We start from the raw sequence: 21,216 nt of genomic DNA, 5'->3' as shown, positions 1-21,216 counted from the left end.
CTGCACTTGGAAGGATTGTTGCTGGGCAATTGTTTATAAAGCTATGGGAAATAGTTACAGCTTTGTCAGTGTCTGGGGGGGGGGGGGGCACCGTATCGAGTACATGAAGCCCTATAACACCACCTGCATATGCTTAATACAGCCAAAGCACCCCATAACACAGCTATCCAAAGGGCCCCATAACACAGGTAGTCACAGGGCCCCATAACACAGCTAGCCACAGAACTCCTATACACAGCTAGCCACAGTACTCCTATACACAGCTAGCCACAGAGCTCCTATACACAGCTAGCCACAGAGCTCCTATACACAGCTAGCCACAGAGCTCCTATACACAGCTAGCCACAGTACTCCTATACACAGCTAGCCACAGAGCTCCTATACACAGCTAACCACAGAGCTCCTATACGCAGATAGCCACAGTGCTCCTATACACAGCTAGCCACAGAGCTCCTATACACAGCTAGCCACAGAGCTCCTATACACAGCTAGCCACAGAGCTCCTATACACAGCTAGCCACAGTACTCCTATACACAGCTAGCCACAGTGCTCCTATACATAGCTAGCCACAGTACTCCTATACACAGCTAGCCACAGAGCTCCTATACACAGCTAGCCACAGAGCTCCTAAACACAGCTAGCCACAGTGATCCTATACACAGCTAGCCACAGTACTCCTATACACAGCTAGCCACAGAGCTACTATACACAGCTAGCCACAGTGCTCCTATACACAGCTAGCCACAGTGCTCCTATACACAGCTAGCCACAGTACTCCTATACACAGCTAGCCACAGAGCTACTATACACAGCTAGCCACAGAGCTCCTATACACAGCTAGCCACAGTGCTCCTATACATAGCTAGCCACAGAGCTCCTATACACAGCTAGCCACAGTACTCCTATACACAGCTAGCCACAGTACTCCTATACACAGCTAGCCACAGAGCTCCTATACACAGCTAGCCACAGAGCTCCTATACACAGCTAGCCACAGTACTCCTATACACAGCTAGCCACAGAGCTACTATACACAGCTAGCCACAGTGCTCCTATACACAGCTAGCCACAGAGCTCCTATACACAGCTAGCCACAGTGATCCTATACACAGCTAGCCACAGTACTCCTATACACAGCTAGCCACAGAGCTACTATACACAGCTAGCCACAGTGCTCCTATACACAGCTAGCCACAGTGCTCCTATACACAGCTAGCCACAGTACTCCTATACACAGCTAGCCACAGAGCTACTATACACAGCTAGCCACAGAGCTCCTATACACAGCTAGCCACAGTGCTCCTATACATAGCTAGCCACAGAGCTCCTATACACAGCTAGCCACAGTACTCCTATACACAGCTAGCCACAGTACTCCTATACACAGCTAGCCACAGAGCTCCTATACACAGCTAGCCACAGAGTTCCTATACACAGCTAGCCACAGTACTCCTATACACAGCTAGCCACAGAGCTACTATACACAGCTAGCCACAGTGCTCCTATACACAGCTAGCCAAAGAGCTACTATACATAGCTAGCCACAGTACTCCTATACACAGCTAGCCACAGTGCTCCTATACATAGCTAGCCACAGTGCTCCTATAAATAGCTAGCCACAGTACTCCTATACACAGCTAGCCACAGTGCTCCTATACATAGCTAGCCACAGTGCTCCTATACATAGCTAGCCACAGAGCTCCTATACACAGCTAGCCACAGTACTCCTATACACAGCTAGCCAAAGAGCTACTATACACAGCTAGCCACAGTGCTCCTATACACAGCTAGCCAAAGAGCTACTATACATAGCTAGCCACAGTACTCCTATACACAGCTAGCCACAGTGCTCCTATACATAGCTAGCCACAGTGCTCCTATACATAGCTAGCCACAGAGCTCCTATACACAGCTAACCACAGTACTCCTACCCACAAAGAACGAGCCCCTATAATACTACATAGGAAAAAGTTGCGCTTCTCTAAATGAGTCAGCACAAGAATCAAAAATTTCCTATGAGATTAATTCTATTTTTCTCTCATTTCCTATTACAGACATTTCTGCTGACAGTAAGTTAATGCGTTCATCATCTAGTTTCATATAAAATGATTTCTCTTGGGGGCCAACAGTAAGTGCTCGTGTGTTGTGGGGGAGGGGGTCTGTCATGGATTTTGCTTTGGATTCATAGCAGAAATAAGAATTAAATATAAGTCTCGCTGTATGGGGTTATAACATTACTTAGTGACCATGTCATGTGCCTCATGATCATATGTATAGTAAAAAATCTCCACATCCAACACATTTTGTTTCCTAAGTTGTTTTTGACAGTATTCAGTCACATGTTTTATAGCAAGCCTTATGTACATAGATAAACATCTTCAGACCCAATTCTATCTATGGGACACATTTGTGGGCATGCTCTGTGGGCTCATTCCATAGGAGATGGGGGCTGAGTTGTCAACAATAGCTATAGTGTAGCCTCAGTATACTTTTAAGCCTAGTGGCCAAAATGAAAACTGCAAAATTACAGGATTATCCCTGTCCCTGCCTACCTGCCACAATCAGTCCTAAGCGGCTATGGACAACTTGGAGACAGTCCCTGACTTAGGATACATAGCACACTGTACGCAGTCAAGACAGACACAAACAATAAAGAATGGTCAGAAAGCTGAGATCACAACTAGAGGACAGCAGAGGTACCAAATCAGAGTCCAAGAGGGATAGTTGGGTCACAAAGCCAAAAGGTAAGGGCAGGTGGAATACCAGGGAAGTCAGGATACAGATGCAGAGATCAGATAAACCAACACAGGATCAATACAGGGAACGCAGAGCTTTCCAGGGAACTAGACATAATAGCCAGCGAGGGGGTAAATACAATGGAGCTTTTTCATTTGAGGTCAGGGGTCTGGTCCAGAAAGTGATTGGACCAGAGACCCAGAACCCAGGCTAGCAAAGGGAAGGATAAGTGGAAAGGCAAAGTGTCAATCAAATCGCTTGCAAATAGATTTACACGCAAGTAAATGGGCACTGTGCCACATAAATAAATATCCCCCTAAGTGTTAAGTGGCCAGAGGCATCTATGCAGAGAACAGATGGGCGTGGTAAAGAAATCAATTACTGAGGTAGAAGGAGTAAGACACTGTACAGACAAAAAACATGATACAAAGACAAAAACCTGACTACAGATGCAGTCTTGGTAGCATACTATGAGCCGAAAGGTCGTGCCGAGACTAAAACAGGTATGGGCATGACAGTATGATTAGTAAAACTGAAAAAGAAAACATCTTAAAATTTAAAAAATGTGTATGATAAAAACTTCATGAAAACAAAAGGTCATTTTCTGACGTCCCTTTACGTAGGTACTTTAGTTGTGTAAATTTTAACTTTGTGGGGCACTTTAGCTACTAATATTTGCTACTACTATGTGGAGGGCACTAAGAAGGCATTATAACTATGTGTGGGGACACAAATAGGCCACTATTATTACGTGGTTCACTATTAGCATTTGGGACACGTTGTAGAGGCCAAAGGCATGTGGGCAGTAAACTCTGTGTGGGTCATGGCTAAAAGAAGACTTCATGGCGGTTTGAGCCAGATGAAGAGGAAAAGTGGATGAGTCACTGGATTTAACTGCACTATAATCTGAGAGTTAATATCTGTTACAGTACGGAAATAACAATGATCTATGGTAGTTTCTATTCAATAACAGTGTGACAATGTTATCAAATTTGTATGTGGGGATGATATGTGATTCTAGGGATGAAGTCTGGTTTGTGGCTGCCATTTCTGGGGAAGAAAGAAACAAAGGGGGAGATTTATCAAACATGGTGTAAAGTGAAACTGGCTCAGTTGCCCCTAGCAACCAATCAGATTCCACCTTTCATTTTCCATAGAGTCTGTGAGGAATGAAAGATGGAATCTGACTGGTTGCTAGGGGCAACTGAGCCAGTTCCACTTTACACCATATTTGATAGGTTCCTAGTCTTTGAGAGAGATTTATCAAACATGGTGTAAAGTGAAACTGGCTCAGTTGCCCCTAGCAACCAGTCAGATTCCATCTTCATTCCTCACAGACTCTATGGAAAATGAAAGGTGGAATCTGATTGGTTGCTAGGGGCAACTGAGCCAGTTTCACTTTACACCATGTTTGATAAATCTCCCTCAAAGACTAGGAACCTTTCTCCCTTATGATTGGCAGCCTCCTCCTCTGTTCAGCCGGCTGTAGGAAAGAGCAGTATGTACAACACTCAGAGACCATCCAACGCTCCATTAAAGCACTATGGATACACCATGTATGTCTTTGGTCAGAACACCCCTTTAAGCCCCGTACAGATTTTTTCGCATCAAGGTTGGGACGCAAACACAAACTAAGAATAGAATACATTTCTTTTTATGAATCATCTTTCAGATTATCCGAGAAACGAGACACAAGCATAATACGCTGTAAACCGTTAACTGAAATTCGACTTTGACCTGTCACTTTAAGAAACTTTTGACATGTCGTACACAGTTTTGATTGTTGAGGGTCTGGGCGATCGATCACTGAGATGAGTGGGGAGAGAAGATCACAGCTTAGTGTGCACGACTTAGATGGCCCCATAGACTTACATTGGGAGGCCATCTTGGCCACGAGGCACAGAGCAGAGAGAACGCACTTAGCGCGCAATCGTTCTAAAGATCGATGGGGGTCTCACCACTCTCTAAGACATATCAAAAGTTTTTAAAGTGTTATTACCCATTTAACAGTTTTATTCTAACTCCACAACCTATAAACAGGTGTCCTGGAAGAGGCAATATGGAGTTTTGTTTGACAAAGATTTTACATAGTTCAGATGGGACCCCTATTTCCCAACCTACTGGAGCCTTAAAGGGGTACTCCAGCGAGATTTTATTTCTTTCAAATCAACTGGTGTCAGAAAGTGCCAGAGATTTGTAATTTACTTCTTTTTAAAGATCTCAAGCCTTTCAGTACTTATCAGCTGCTGTATGTCCTGCAGGAAGTGGTGTATACTTTCCAGTCTGACACAGTGCTCTCTGCTGCCACCTCTGTCCAGAGTAGGATAGGGTTTTCTATGGGGATTTGCTACTGCTCTGGACCGTTCCTGACATGGACAGAGGTGGCAGCGGAGAGCACTGTGTCAGACTGGAGAGAATACACCACTTCCTGCAGGACATACAGCAGCTGATATGTACTGGAAGGCTTGAGATTTTTTAATAGAAGTAAATTACGAATCTCTGGCACTAGTTTTTTTTTTTTTTTTGCTGCAGCGCCCCTTTAAGATCTTCATCCGCCATGAAAAGGAAAACTTTATAGGTATCCCCCAACTCTCCAGCACAAGCATCCTGTCAAACAGCACCCCGTATCTCAGCTTGTATACGCTTGTATAATTACAATGTAAAGCATAAAGTATCGTATCTACTAAAAATAAAGCCGTGCAACGAAGAATAAACTTACCAGATGCTTTATAAGTGTTGAAGACCAGTATGAGGAGGAGGCATTGGAGATGGAGCTTCATTGGAGAGCGGTGTGAATCTCAGTCGGGCTGAAGGGTTTAGAAAGAGAAGTTTCTGCCGCTTTCTCCCTTACCACATACTTGAGCATAACAATAGATGGAAGGAAGTTGGCCGGTGTCAGATGCTCGGGTGAGTTTTTTTTTTTCTAAGAATGTTTTATTGCTGAACACAATGTGATAAGCATCAACTAATATACAGAAATGTGATGTACGAGAGGGCGGTATTACAAGACCAGGTGCAAATCTAAAGAGATAAAAGCTTAATGTTAGAGGGGAAGCTCAACGCTCTACATACATACTTCTATTTAAAAATCTCCAGTCTTCCAGTACTTATAAGCTACTGTATGTCCTGCAGAAAGTGGTGCATTCTTTCCATTCTAACACAGCGCTCTCTGCTGCCACCTCTGTCCATGTCAGGAACTGTCCAGAGCAGTAGCAAATCCCTTAGAAAACAAGTTCTTGTCTCAGACAGAGGTGGCAGTAGAGAGTACAGTGTCAAACTGAAAATAAAATATTTCCTGCAGGACATACAGCAGCTGATAAGTATGGGAAGACTGGAGATTTTTAAATAAAAGTAAATTTCAAATCTACATACCTTTCTGAAAAAATTAGATTTTAATTTTTTTTCGCTGGATATGCATAGGTCAGCATAGCAACTGTATACACAAAATAGAAAGGATTAAATTAAATTAAAGGGAATGTGTCGGCTAAATATTCTTTTACTGATTAGAATTAGATACAAAAACTTGTTCTTTTATTTTGTGACTGTATTTTTTTTTATTTTAATGTTAAGGTTTGCACATTTTTATGCGGGCTCCCATCTTGCCTGAGCTGTTCTTAACAGCATTTAGTGACATGCTTTAAGTCTCATGGACATAGACGGCAATAGACAGATTCTCACCCCTTGAGATGAATGGGAAACATTACTGAGTGTGCTCTGTGACCTGTTAAGAGGTCATTCCACAGGGAGCTGCTATTGTCTCCTCTATCTACTGTTGTCACATGATGCTGCAATGCTGTATAGATCACTTTACAGCAGCCTCCTCCTATCACTACAGACACAACATTCGCTTAAGGCAGTATTCCACGGCCGACTGTAAGGAGCAAACGAGCGCTATCAGCGCTCGTTTGTTCCTCATTTCCCGCTCGCTGCCGCCACTATTACACACGTTGGCTGCGAGCGGGTAAGTACAGGGAAGGCCGCGGGGAGCTGCGGGGGGGGCTGCCCGGGTGATTGCTAGATCGTCCGTGCAGCCAATAGAGGATAGTGGTGGTCTGCTGCCACTGATCCTATTCCACGGAGCGAAGGCAGCAGATCGCTGCTATCCCGGTCATTTGTTTTTCAACATGTTTGAAAGACAAACGACTGCAACGATCAGCCGACATGAACGATGTTGGCTGATCTTTGCCTTCTATTCCACAGGACAATTAACGGCCTTGACGGCCGAATGCGGCCGATAATCGTTCCGTGGAATAGAGCCTTTAGTTTTAGCACCAGTGGTGAGAGAAAAAACTGCAGGATATCAGGATTATTTTATAATATGGATAGAAAAATGCTAAATTAAAAAAAAAATGTCACCAAAAAGTCGTTATAAATATGTTTAACATAATATTTAAACAATAAGTCATTTTCTAATGACACATTCCCTTTGAATGAAGGCTACATGCAAAGTTGGTTAGAAGAGGATATATGGAGTAATAGGAGGAGATATAGGGGGGATATATGGAGTAATAGGAGGAGATATAGGGAGGATATATGGAGTAATAGGAGGAGATATAGGGAGGTTATATGAAGTAATAGGAGGAGATATAGGGGAGGTTATATGGAGTAATAGGAGGAGATATAGGGAGGATATATGGAGTAATAGGAGGAGATATAGGGAGGATATATGGAGTAATAGGAGGAGATATAGGGGAGGTTATATGGAGTAATAGGAGGAGATATAGGGAGGTTATATGGAGTAATAGGAGGAGATATAGGGAGGTTATATGGAGTAATAGGAGGAGATATAGGGAGGTATATGAAGTAATAGGAGGAGATATAGGGAGGATATATGGAGTAATAGGAGGAGATATAGGGAGGATATATGGAGTAAGAGGAGGAGATATAGGGAGGATATATGAAGTAATAGGAGGATATATAGGGGAGTTATATGGAGTAATAGGAGGAGATATAGGGGGGATATATGGAGTAATAGGAGGAGATATAGGAGGGTTATATGGAGAAATAGGAGGAGATATAGGGGAGGATATATGGAGTAATAGGAGATATAGGGGAGGATATATGGAGTAATAGGAGGAGATATAGGGAGGATATATGGAGTAATAGGAGGAGATATAGGGGGATATATGGAGTAATAGGAGGACATATAGGGAGGATATATGGAGTAATAGGAGTAGATATAGGAAGGATATATGGAGTAATAGGAGGAAATATAGGAGGGGTATATGGAGTAACAGGAGGAGATATAGGGGGGGTATATGGAGTAATAGGAGGAGATATAGGGAGGATATATGGAGTAATAAGAGGAGATATGGGGAGGATATATGGAGCAATAGGAGGAGATATAGGGAGGATATATGAAGTAATAGGAGGAGATATAGGGAGGATATATGGAGTAATAGGAGGAGATATAGGGGAGGTTATATGGAGTAATAGGAGGAGATATAGGGAGGATATATGGAGTAATAGGAGGAAATATAGGGAGGATATATGGAGTAATAGGAGGAGATATAGGGGAGGATATATGGAGCAATAGGAGGAGATATAGGAGGATATATGGAGTAATAGGAGGAGATACAGGGGGTATATGGAGCAATAGGAGGAGATATAGGGAGGTATATGGAGTAATAGTAGGAGATATAGGGAGGATATATGGAGAAATAGGAGGAGATATAGGGAGGATATGTGGAGTAATAGGAGGAGATATAGGGGAGGTATATGGAGCAATAGGAGGAGATATAGGGAGGTATATGGAGTAATAGTAGGAGATATAGGGAGGATATATGGAGCAATAGGAGGAGATATAGGGGAGGATATATGGAGTAATAGGAGGAGATATAGGGAGGATATATGGAGTAATAGGAGGAGATATAGGGGGGTACATGGAGTAATAGGAGGAGATATAGGGAGGATATATGGAGTAATAGGAGAAGATATAGGGGAGGATATATGAAGTAATAGGAGGAGATATAGGGGAGGTTATATGGAGTAATAGGAGGAGATATAGGAAGGATATATGGAGTAATAGGATGAGATATAGGGGGGTATATGGAGAAATAGGAGGAGATATAGGGAGGATATGTGGAGTAATAGGAGGAGATATAGGGGAGGTATATGGAGCAATAGGAGGAGATATAGGAGGATATATGGAGTAATAGGAGGAGATACAGGGGGTATATGGAGTAATAGGAGGAGATATAGGGGGGACATATGGAGTAATAGGAGGAGATATAGGGAGGATATATGGAGTAATAGGAGGAGATATAGGGGAATTATATGGAGTAATAGGAGGAGATATAGGGAGGATATATGGAGTAATAGGAGGAGATATAGGGGAGGGTATATGGAGTAATAGGAGGAGATATAGGGAGGTTATATGGAGCAATAAGAGGAGATATAGGGGGGATATATGGAGTAATAGGAGTAGATATAGGCAGGTTATATGAAGTAATAGGAGGAGATATAGGGAGGGTATATGAAGTAATAGGAGGTGATATATGGAGTAATAGGAGGAGATATAGGGAGGATATATGGAGAAATAGGAGGAGATATAGGGAAGATATATGGAGTAATAGGAGGAGATATAGGGGGGATATATGGAGTATTAGGAAGAGATATAGGGAGGATATATGGAGTAATAGGAGGAGATATAGGGGGGTATATGGAGTAATAGGAGGAGATATAGGGAGGATATATGGAGTAATAGGAGAAGATATAGGGGAGGATATATGAAGTAATAGGAGGAGATATAGGGAGGATATATGGAGTAATAGGAGGAGATATAGGGGAGGTTATATGGAGTAATAGGAAAAGATATAGGAAGGATATATGGAGTAATAGGAGGAGATATAGGGGGGTATATGGAGAAATAGGAGGAGATATAGGGAGGATATATGGAGTAATAGGAGGAGATATAGGTGAGGTATATGGAGCAATAGGAGGAGATATAGGAGGATATATGGAGTAATAGGAGGAGATACAGGGGGTATATGGAGTAATAGGAGGAGATATAGGGGGGATATATGGAGTAATAGGAGGAGATATAGGGAGGATATATGGAGTAATAGGAGGAGATATAGGGGAGGATATATGGAGCAATAGGAGGAGATATAGAAGGATATATGGAGTAATAGGAGGAGATACAGGGGGTATATGGAGCAATAGGAGGAGATATAGGGAGGTATATGGAGTAATAGTAGGAGATATAGGGAGGATATATGGAGCAATAGGAGGAGATATAGGGAGGATATATGGAGTAATAGGAGGAGATATAGGGAGGTATATGGAGTAATAGTAGGAGATATAGGGAGGATATATGGAGTAATAGGAGGAGATATAGGGAGGATATATGGAGTAATAAGAGGAGATATATGGAGGATATATGGAGCAATAGGAGGAGATATATGGAGGATATATGGAGTAATAGGAGGAGATATAGGGAGGATATATGGAGTAATAGGAGGAGATATAGGGAGGATATATGGAGTAATAGGAGGAGATATAGGGAGGGTATATGGAGTAATAGGAGGAGATATAGGGAGGATATATGGAGTAACAGGAGGAGATATAGGAGGATATATGGAGTAATAGGAGGAGATATAGGGGAGGATATATGGAGTAATAGGAGGAGATAAAGGGAAGGATATATGGAGTAATAGGAGGAGATAAAGGGGAGGTATATGGAGCAATAGGAGGAGATATAGGAGGATATATGGAGTAATAGGAGGAGATATAGGGGAGGTATATGGAGCAATAGGAGGAGATATAGGGGGAATATATGGAGTAATAGGAGGAGATATAGGTGGGATATATGGAGTAATAGGAGGAGATATAGGGGGAATATATAGAGTAATAGGAGGAGATATAGGGAGGATATATGGAGTAATAGGAGGAGATATAGGGAGGATATATGGAGTAATAGGAGGAGATATAGGGGGATATATGGAGTAATAGGAGGAGATATAGGGAGGATATATGGAGCAATAGGAGGAGATATAGGGAGGGTATATGGAGTAATAGGAGGAGATATAGGAGGTATATGGAGTAATAGGAGTAGATATAGGGGAGGATATATGGAGTAATAGGAGGAGATATAGGTGAGGTATATGGAGCAATAGGAGGAGATATAGGAGGATATATGGAGTAATAGGAGGAGATACAGGGGGTATATGGAGTAATAGGAGGAGATATAGGGGGGATATATGGAGTAATAGGAGGAGATATAGGGAGGATATATGGAGTAATAGGAGGAGATATAGGGGAGGATATATGGAGCAATAGGAGGAGATATAGAAGGATATATGGAGTAATAGGAGGAGATACAGGGGGTATATGGAGCAATAGGAGGAGATATAGGGAGGTATATGGAGTAATAGTAGGAGATATAGGGAGGATATATGGAGCAATAGGAGGAGATATAGGGAGGATATATGGAGTAATAGGAGGAGATATAGGGAGGTATATGGAGTAATAGTAGGAGATATAGGGAGGATATATGGAGTAATAGGAGGAGATATAGGGAGGATATATGGAGTAATAAGAGGAGATATATGGAGGATATATGGAGCAATAGGAGGAGATATATGGAGGATATATGGAGTAATAGGAGGAGATATAGGGAGGATATATGGAGTAATAGGAGGAGATATAGGGAGGATATATGGAGTAATAGGAGGAGATATAGGGAGGGTATATGGAGTAATAGGAGGAGATATAGGGAGGATATATGGAGTAACAGGAGGAGATATAGGAGGATATATGGAGTAATAGGAGGAGATATAGGGGAGGATATATGGAGTAATAGGAGGAGATAAAGGGAAGGATATATGGAGTAATAGGAGGAGATAAAGGGGAGGTATATGGAGCAATAGGAGGAGATATAGGAGGATATATGGAGTAATAGGAGGAGATATAGGGGAGGTATATGGAGCAATAGGAGGAGATATAGGGGGAATATATGGAGTAATAGGAGGAGATATAGGTGGGATATATGGAGTAATAGGAGGAGATATAGGGGGAATATATAGAGTAATAGGAGGAGATATAGGGAGGATATATGGAGTAATAGGAGGAGATATAGGGAGGATATATGGAGTAATAGGAGGAGATATAGGGGGATATATGGAGTAATAGGAGGAGATATAGGGAGGATATATGGAGCAATAGGAGGAGATATAGGGAGGGTATATGGAGTAATAGGAGGAGATATAGGAGGTATATGGAGTAATAGGAGTAGATATAGGGGAGGATATATGGAGTAATAGGAGGAGATAAAGGGGAAGATATATGGAGTAATAGGAGGAGATATAGGGAGGGTATATGGAGTAATAGGAGGAGATATAGGAGGTATATGGAGTAATAGGAGGAGATATAGGGGGATATATGGAGTAATAGGAGTAGATATAGGGGGATATATGGAGTAATAGGAGTAGATATAGGGGAGGATATATGGAGTAATAGGAGGAGATAAAGGGGAAGATATATGGAGTAATAGGAGGAGATATAGGGAGGGTATATGGAGTAATAGGAGGAGATATAGGAGGTATATGGAGTAATAGGAGGAGATATAGGGGGATATATGGAGTAATAGGAGTAGATATAGGGGAGGATATATGGAGTAATAGGAAGAGATATAGGGGGATATATGGAGTAATAGGAGTAGATATAGGGGAGGATATATGGAGTAATAGGAGGAGATATAGGGGGGATATATGGAGTAATAGGAGGAGATATAGGAGGATATATGGAGTAATAGGAGGAGATATAGGGAGGATATATGGAGTAATAGGAGGAGATATAGGGGAGGATATATGGAGTAATAGGAGGAGATATAGGGGGGATATATGGAGTAATAGGAGGAGATATAGGGGAGGATATATGGAGTAATAGGAGGAGATATAGGAGGTATATGGAGTAATAGGAGGAGATATAGGGAGGATATATGGAGTAATAGGGGGTGATATAGGGGAGGATATATGGAGTAATAGGAGGAGATATAGGGAGGATATATGGAGTAATAGGAGGAGATATAGGGAGGATATATGGAGTAATAGGAGGAGATATAGGGGAGGATATATGGAGTAATAGGAGTAGGTTTGGGTGAAGTTATATGAAGGGATAAAGAGTTTTATGGATAAAAGTTTTAGAGACAGATAAGTGTTGGGGTATGAGGTGCAGAGGGTGTAGAGTTGTGGATAGATACTGTAGTCAGATATCAGGTATATGGTGCACTATACAGGTAGTGGGGTATATAGACCGGAGGGTGTAGTGGATATATCGGTTGTATAACTATAAGACATGCATTATTTACCTTGTTCCTGGGATATGTATTACATGCTGTAGTCTTCTTCTCTGTTATGAAATCCCCGGCAGAGCAGGCTAGGAATACTCGGGATGTTGGGAAAAGTAGAAACATCGGCCAAGTTCCCAGCAGGGTTTACTTGAATATTTCTGTTCTCCCCTTGAGAACCTCTTATTTACTGTGACATCTTCCTCTGCTCCTCAGTTCATTGAGTCATATCAGACCTCTATGCAGAGGAGGCTCCGGACTGAAACTTCTTAAAGCTCCAGGTTTCTTCTCATTGAATGGCTTCATAGGAGAAACTGCAAGAACAGGAAACCATTCATCTTCTGTGTAGAGCTTCCTCTATGAACCTGGTTGTTATAATGATGTTATTACGTTATAGGCCATAATGCAGATAAGTGAATCCAGCTGTGTATTCTGAAGGTGGAAAGGTCGGAGTCAGTGTGGTGTCCCACCATGGGTGTTCCTTATATAGCACCTGTCGCAAAAAAACTTCAAAGGTTAGGTGGTGATGAAAGTATTTTTTGGTTTCACCACCAGATGTCAGTATTTTGTATGAGAGCTTGTATATGTATTGCACACCTGTCGTGAACGCAGGGTTACTGTTTTTTTTTGTATTGTGTGATCTTGTGGTCCAATGGAGATACTTCAATTCCTTCTACCTATCTCTATGCTTCTTTCTTTGCACACTCTTTTCTCCACCACTCACAGGGTCTCTTACACACCCTTGTAGAAAGTAGTTACTTGGTGGGAGGAGGTGTAGCGTCAGTGTCCCTCTGATTCTTTAGGGAGGAAGACACACAGAACAGGCATCCCAGCTGAAGTAAGCCAGGGCCTGGAGCAACCAGAGACTTTTACTTCTGACAGTATAACTATCTACAATATGCAGTGTTAGACCCCCAAAAGGAGGATAAGTAGGAGATCATCCCAGCCTACGCCTTTAGCCTCTTTAAACAGTGCAGGGCGGTATCCTAAGACAGAGGAACTTAACTGGATAGAGCAAAAGTACCGTAATGAAGGTCTACGTACTCTGTCTCGCAGCGCTGGTGACACCGAATGAAGTAAGACACTAAGCTACACTCAGGTAACCAAGGCTGGGGCTTGTGTCAACTTGGAAGGACGGGTACCCCGACACTGCAGGGCATAAGGTGGTCAGCGACAGCGTAGTCGAAACACGGGCAGAAGTATCTCTCAAGTTTCTCTCTCTTAAGTTCCAGCAGAGCACATTACAACCCTAAGTTTGGACCGTCACAGCAAACTCCTCTCCTCTTCTCTTCACTGCTCAACACCGCTATATCTACCACTCCTCTACCTCAGCACTTAAGGTATCTCCCAGCATAGATTCAGTGAACAAAAGTCTGTACCAACAAGAAGTTATCTATTGCCAAGATATCCTGTATCCTAAGAGACTGTTTAGTAAAGCCAATATATTTATTTATACTAGGGCTCAGTCATCATTGCACCTACACCAGCACCTACTGTATACCTATTGGCTATATTCTCCTTGGGTCCTTTTCCCCTTTCTGTGCGTGGCAGTACCGACCGTCCCGGTGGGTCATCTCCCCGCTCTAGACCACCGTCACAGGAGCCCAAGGGACCCATCACAGCCCATCAGGTCAACCATTTCAGGGGGATACAGCCATCCACAACAACAGTACCATCACTGGCTGAGCTGGATCACAACCATCAGCACAACATCACCCGGTGGCACAGCACCACATCGGCACCGTGGTAGATGTCATTGCCCACCAGGATCAATCTGGATAAATATTCTCTAAGCTCATGAAGATGATGTATGGTAGAGAGGAGCTCTGTTGTGAAGTGCACTATAATATGGGGGGTATGGGCAAACAACAAGAATCAAATATGGATGTAATTAACTCTTTATTGGAGGCCAACAGTGATCAGTACTTTTGGATATGAGATGGATCCTCGCTTCTCCTTGAAACACCTCCAACAACAATAAATACAGACTATGAAATAAAGGCACAAAACACACTTTTTGGTGTTAAGATGGGCACAGCTTTATTTAAATCATAGGACTAAAACAAACACAGGAGTCCAGAAGTGGATTCACGGATACTGTGAGGTCCCCAGCTGTGTGACATACAGCACCCGGCCAGACAGCAATAAAGGGGGGCGGCACATTCTGGCTGCCATTCTAGCAGAGCCAGTCTAGTTTAGGGCACCAATGACCCTACTGAAGATCCTTACCGCTGTGCTTAACCACTGTGCCCGCCCCTAGATGGCATTACCATTATGACATCCGTAAGGCTGGCCACTTCCATGGATCAGCCTGTTCACCATCATGAGATTTATTCTCTATGAGTGTAAAGGAGTCCACCATATCTAATGCTGTGACAGTTAATTAATTTTATATATATATATATATATATATATATATATATATATATATATATTTTTTTTTTTCATTTACTGTTTTTTTTTTCATTATGACATTTATTTATTATTTTTTAAAATCTTTTACACATTTTATCACACTTAATGCAATGCCATGAAAGTATAACTCAGCCGTACAAGGCCAGCCAAAAATTGTGCAAAATGAAGCTAAACCTTGATTTATAAAGATTCACAAAGAGAGGAAAAACACCCTGTGGAGGAAACCCCTAGGGAACAATGGCTGAATGATTGCCCTACCCTTGAGCTTAGATAATTAATGCCAAACTGTAACTAATTAAATCAAAATTTTAATTGATATTGTCATCGAAAATCTGGTACCATGCGCAAACAGATAATCTTTACAATAATATATGGACATCGCTAAGGATATATACAGCCCTTGCTGCACCATTAGCGAATAGGGTGTGGATGTGGAATAGGCTCACTAAACGAGTGCCGATCTAGCCATGTAATACGACCCTAAGTAAGGTTTTTCTTTTTTTCTTCTAGATATTTCCCAACCTATACATAACTTTTTACTAAATTTTGGAAAGCCCTTACAATAGTTTTGTATATATCTGTAAGTTTTTCCTTGTAGCGGCTACTCGGTGGCTGATCTATAGATTTGTGAAGAAAAGCAGGGATTTGGTGCTCTGTATAGTAACATCACGACCTCTGTAAAGAAATATCATGACGTTAGTGGCATTCCCTGGGCCGCGCTGGGGATTATATTAGGCTGATATTAGTAACAGGAAATGAATAAGATCTGACCACTTTATAGGAAACTCTCCCCATAGCAGATAAGAAGATAAAAACTCAATAAGATAGAAAAAAAATCACAATCCAGCCCCGGGTTCCTGTTGCTGTTGTTTAGAAGATTCTTGTATAATTATGTGGCACCTGCTGTCAGCGGGAACCATGTTGTGTCATGTTGTATGTGCACTACTCTCTGCAGGCCACATCCTAGAGAGCAGGAAGAGCTCAGCAGATTGATACATAGTTTGTAGGGAAAGATTTAGTATAAGGCTGGGTTCACACTACGTTTTTTTAAAATCTGTTTTTACAAAATACGGATGAAAAAACTGATGGAAAAACGGATGTATTTATGTACATCCATTTTAATCTGTTTTTTCATTGACTTTCATTATAAAAAACAGATCAAAACGCATCTTTTTTTAGTTTACACAAAAATGTGGTCAACCATGTTTTTGTGTATGTTTAAAAAAAACAGATGTGTCCCGATCCGTTTGTTTTTTTTTATTATGGAAGTCAATGAAAAAACGGATCAAAGTGGATGCACATAAATACATCCGTTTTTCCATCAGTTTTCCCCCCAAAAATGGTTGAAAAAAAACAAAAAAAAAAACGTAGTGTGAATTCAGCCTTAATTGTTTATTTTTATTATTCATTTAAACCCTGCTATTCCAATCCCAATCCCTAAAAAGTTGGGAGTCCACGTAAGATGTAAATAATATTTCAGCACCCGGACATGCTGTTGTAATGGATGCGGTTAAGCATTGTAATGTGGGAGTGAGTCTGTGGGGTGATATCTTACAGTTTTCATTCTCACCATCGGGGCTAAAACTAAGCTAAGACTTCCTGTTTGTGGTGATAAGAGGAGGCTGCTGTAAAGTGATCTGTACAGTATTGCAGCGTCGTATGACACCAGTAGAGGAGGCAATAGCAGCTCCCTGTGGAATGGCTTCTTTAAGGTCACAGAGCGCTCTCAGTTATGTTTCACATTTATCTTAGGGGGACAGAATCTGTCTATTGTCGTCTATGTCCATGAGTCCCAATAACAATGTTCACACACACAATATTTCGCCTAGTATTTTGGCCAATATCCCAGGAGTGGGTTGAAAACACAGAAACTGTGCATATCTTTCCACTCCACTCCTGATTGTGGCCACAAATACTGGTGGATCAATATTTCTATGTGTGAACACAGCTTCTATGTGTGAACACAGCCTTGATTTGTATCTGTGAATTGCATGACAAGCCGTCTTCATAGACAATGATTTCCTCAGCCCATGCAGTGATCTCCAGTATATAATCACGCCTATGTTGTTAATTGTTCCACCAGATGTTTTTTCTATTAGTTCCGCTTTCTTTTCCAGCTTTTTCCTGCCATCAAGTTCTAAATGAATTTTTTTTTTGACAGGTTAAAATGTCTCACCTTTACCATCCGATATTGGAACTGGGGGTTGAATTTGCTTAAGAGTCCAGCAGGCGGGCTCTATATGCCCCCGTCACTGATTAGGACCACCCACTGGACTCCTAATAATCCATTTAAATCATATTGTTTATATCTCCTTTAATCATTTTTTTTTTTATATAAAGTAATATATTTCTTTATAAGAAGCCCCCCCCCCAGCTTCTATATATCTAAATACCCCCTCTATATCTGTATGAACTGCAGACTATACACTGTACAACAGGTTATGTGGAGCAACTCCCTCTTGTCCATGTTTTCATACAATGGCGGTAGATATAGAGTATCAGCGTTACTATAGAGGGCGCAGAGATGAACATTTCCCGCCTACAGAGTGACTGTGTAAGTGTAGGCTCCTGTGGTGCAGACCACATACTCATACTCTTCATACCAGGACACAACAATAAATTTCTAATAATCCTGAAGAATTAAACATCCAGTGTCTGTTTATGGGGGCTGCTGGATCCTCTCATACACTCTCCTCTCAGACAGTTACTGTTTTAAAAGTACAGTACATACATTCTAAACGTAACACTCAGACTATTATAAGTTAACCCGATCAGGTGAAATGATAGAAATCCTGTGTTATGGGGGTCCTGTGGCTGGCACTGTTATGGGGGTCCTGTGGCTGGCACTGTTATGAGTGTTTTGTAGCTGGCACTGGTATGGGGTCCTGTGGCTGGCACCGGTATGGGGTTCCTGTGGCTGGCACTGTTATGGGGGTCCTGTGGCTGACACTGTTATGGGGGTCCTGCGGCTGGCACTGTTATTGGGGTCCTGTGGCTGGTGCTGTTATGGGGGTCCTGTGGCTGGCACTGTTATGGGGGTCCTGTGGCTGGCACTGGTATGGGGGTCCTGTGGCTCACACTGTTATGGGGTCCTGAGGCTGGCACTGGTATGGTAGTCCTGTGGCTGGCACTGGTATGGTGGTCCTGTGGCTCACACGGTTATGGGGGTCCTGTGGCTGGCACTGTTATGGGGTCCTGTGGCTGACACTGTTATGGGGGTCCTGTGGCTGGCACTGTTATTGGGGTCCTGTGGCTGGTGCTGTTATGGGGGTGCTGTGGCTGGCACTGTTATGGGGGTCCTGTGGCTGGCACTGGTATGGGGGTCCTGTGGCTCACACTGTTATGGGGTCCTGAGGCTGGCACTGGTATGGTGGTCCTGTGGCTCACACGGTTATGGGGGTCCTGTGGCTCACACTGTTATGGGGGTCCTGTGGCTGGCACTGTTATGGGGGTCCTGATGCTGGCCTTGTATTGGGGTCCTGGGGTTGGCACTGTTATGGGGGTCCTGTGGCTGGCACAGTTATGATACATTAGGGGACATCACAAAGCTGAATGACAAGTTCAACTCTGCTACATGTGGTCACCCTGAGCCTCTCTCTCTCTCTCTCTCTCTCTCTCTCTCTCTCTCTCTCTCTCTCTCTCTCTCTCTCTCTCTCTCTCTATATATATATATATATATATATATACATATACACAGTATATCCTATTGTTTAGTTCATTCTGCTGCCTAATTCACTGTTATATCCCAATACCTGAGTCAGTCACTTTGCCTTGTGTAACATTATAACATTAGAGGCAGAGCCGCCCTCCCCTATAGTCAGTGTACTGCTAGGGGGGCTCCGCCAGTTACCTGAGCCTATCATTTATTCCATGTCAGTCCATTTTACTGTGAGGTCAGGGAAAGTGTAGGAGAGGAGGATGAGGCCGTGGTATGTGTGAGTATATGGCCTATAGCCCAGTCTTATCTCAATATGGCGTCATCTCTAAACCACCCTATAAAGCCTAGGACCTAAATGTATAGAATGTTTTAATTGGAGTAATCTCAATGAGAAACACTGTCATCAGCCTCTCCCCAACCTCAGATGATTGATAACAGGACGAAGAGATCCAGCTGCACCCCATTTCTCTTTTATATAGTATTTATGTCACTGACTGGAAAAATTTAAAGGGAGAAAAAAACTACAATGGTGTCAGAGAGTTATAGAGATTTGTAATTTACTTCTATTAATAAATCTCAAGTCTTCCAGTACTTATCAGCTGCTGCATGTCCTGCAGGAAGTGATGTATTCTTTCCAGTCTGACACGGTGCTCTCTGCTGCCACCTCTGTCCTTGTCAGGAACTGTCCAGAGCAGTAACAAATCCCCATAGAAAACCTCTCCTGCTCTGGACAGTTCCTGACATGGTCAGAGGTGGCAGCAGAGAGCACTGTGTCAGACTGGAAAGAATACACCTCTACCTGAGACCAGTTGATCTTAATTTTTTTTTCCTTCTCAGTACCCCTTTAAACACGTGGTGTGTAGTAAGAGTCCTGCAGGAATAGGAGGAGAAAGGAAGTTGTTGTATGTCTTCCTGTATGTTAATATTTTTCAAGTGGTACTGCTCTGAAAAGTGACGTCCCCTTCTTTTTTTTTTTTTTTTTTTTTTTTTTTTTTTAAATCCCATGGTTTCCTGAACTTTTCCCATTTAAGTCAATCAGAGATAGAAACTGTAAATTTTTAGGGTTATTTAGCTGCATCATCTTGGTTATGATGAGACCTTACCATGGAGGCCCACTACAGTCAATATCCTTAGCCAAATCCAGCAGTGGAATTGGAGAAATTTTAATAGAAAGATTTGCAGCTTTGTTTCATGGATCCTCCGATGGGCCCCTCCCCCACTCCCACTGACTGTCCAGCAGCTGGGGCCCCCAGACATCCATAGAGTGATGCTGCCTGTCCTCAGTGGGCCCCTGTGTCGGACGCTGCGGCAGCTGTCAGGTCTTCAGCAGCCCTGCGCTGGTGGCGGAGGATACCTGGACTTCAGCCCCGGCAAAACCATTTCCCAGGTATCAATCGGTAAGCTCCGCCCCCGCTGCAGGAAGTCCTGCCCCCAGCGTGACCGATCTCTCATGCAGACCAGGGAGAGGAGTCGCTGGGGGACTAGAGGAACCATACTGGTGAGGTGAGTATAGCTGTTTTTTGTTTTAAATACAGATGGAGGGGCAGGAGAATGGTGAAGGAGACTGTAGTATGGTGATGAGGGGCAAAAAGATGACAGGGGTACTACTATGATGATGGCAGGGCAGGAGGATGAAGGGGGGAGTAGTATGATGATGGAGGCAGGAGGATGAAGGGGTAGTAGTATGATGGAGGACAGGAGAATTAAGGGGGGAGTAGTATGATAATGGAGGGCAGGAGGATGAATGAGGTAGTAGTATGATCATGGAGGGCAGGAGGATGAAGGAGGTAGTAGTATGATGATGGAGGGCAGGAGGATGAAGGAGGTAGTAGTATGATGATGGAGGGCAGGAGGATGAAGGGGGAGTAGTATAATGATCGAGGGGCAGGAGGATGAAGGAGGTAGTAGTATGATGATGGAGGGCAGGAGGATGAAGGAGGTAGTAGTATGATGATGGAGGGCAGGAGGATAAGGGGGGAGTAGTATGATGATGGAGGTGCAGGATGATGAAGGAGGTAGTAGTATGATGATGGAGGGCAGGAGGATGAAGGAGGTAGTAGTATAATGATGGAGGGCAGGAGGATGAAGGAGGTAGTAGTATGATGATGGAGGGGCAGG

At 42.8% G+C, this 21,216-nt stretch overlaps 1 protein-coding gene across 4 annotated transcripts in view; it reads right to left on the bottom strand.

Moving 5' to 3' along the window:
- The window catches only part of LOC138768424 (limbic system-associated membrane protein-like), a 30,602-nt gene extending 17,303 nt beyond the window's left edge, over positions 1 to 13,299 (bottom strand). The window contains exons 1-3 of one of the 4 annotated variants that reach the window (XM_069946398.1): positions 13,047 to 13,299; positions 6,110 to 6,170; positions 5,457 to 5,758 (exon numbers count right to left, since the gene is read on the bottom strand). In XM_069946398.1, coding sequence (XP_069802499.1) covers positions 5,457 to 5,517 — 61 coding nt within the window. In that variant the 5' untranslated portion in view covers positions 5,518 to 5,758; positions 6,110 to 6,170; positions 13,047 to 13,299. The remainder of the gene's footprint in view (positions 1 to 5,456; positions 5,759 to 6,109; positions 6,171 to 13,046) is intronic. The other 3 variants (XM_069946397.1, XM_069946399.1, XM_069946400.1) reach the window with 3 other exon arrangements.
- Between the last annotated feature and the right edge of the window lie 7,917 nt (positions 13,300 to 21,216).

The sequence above is a fragment of the Dendropsophus ebraccatus genome, chromosome 1, assembly GCF_027789765.1.
Source record: "Dendropsophus ebraccatus isolate aDenEbr1 chromosome 1, aDenEbr1.pat, whole genome shotgun sequence".
Classification (NCBI taxonomy): Eukaryota; Metazoa; Chordata; class Amphibia; order Anura; family Hylidae; genus Dendropsophus; species Dendropsophus ebraccatus.
Note: the sequence above shows the minus strand (reverse complement) of the source record. Positions and strands in the feature narration are given on the sequence as shown.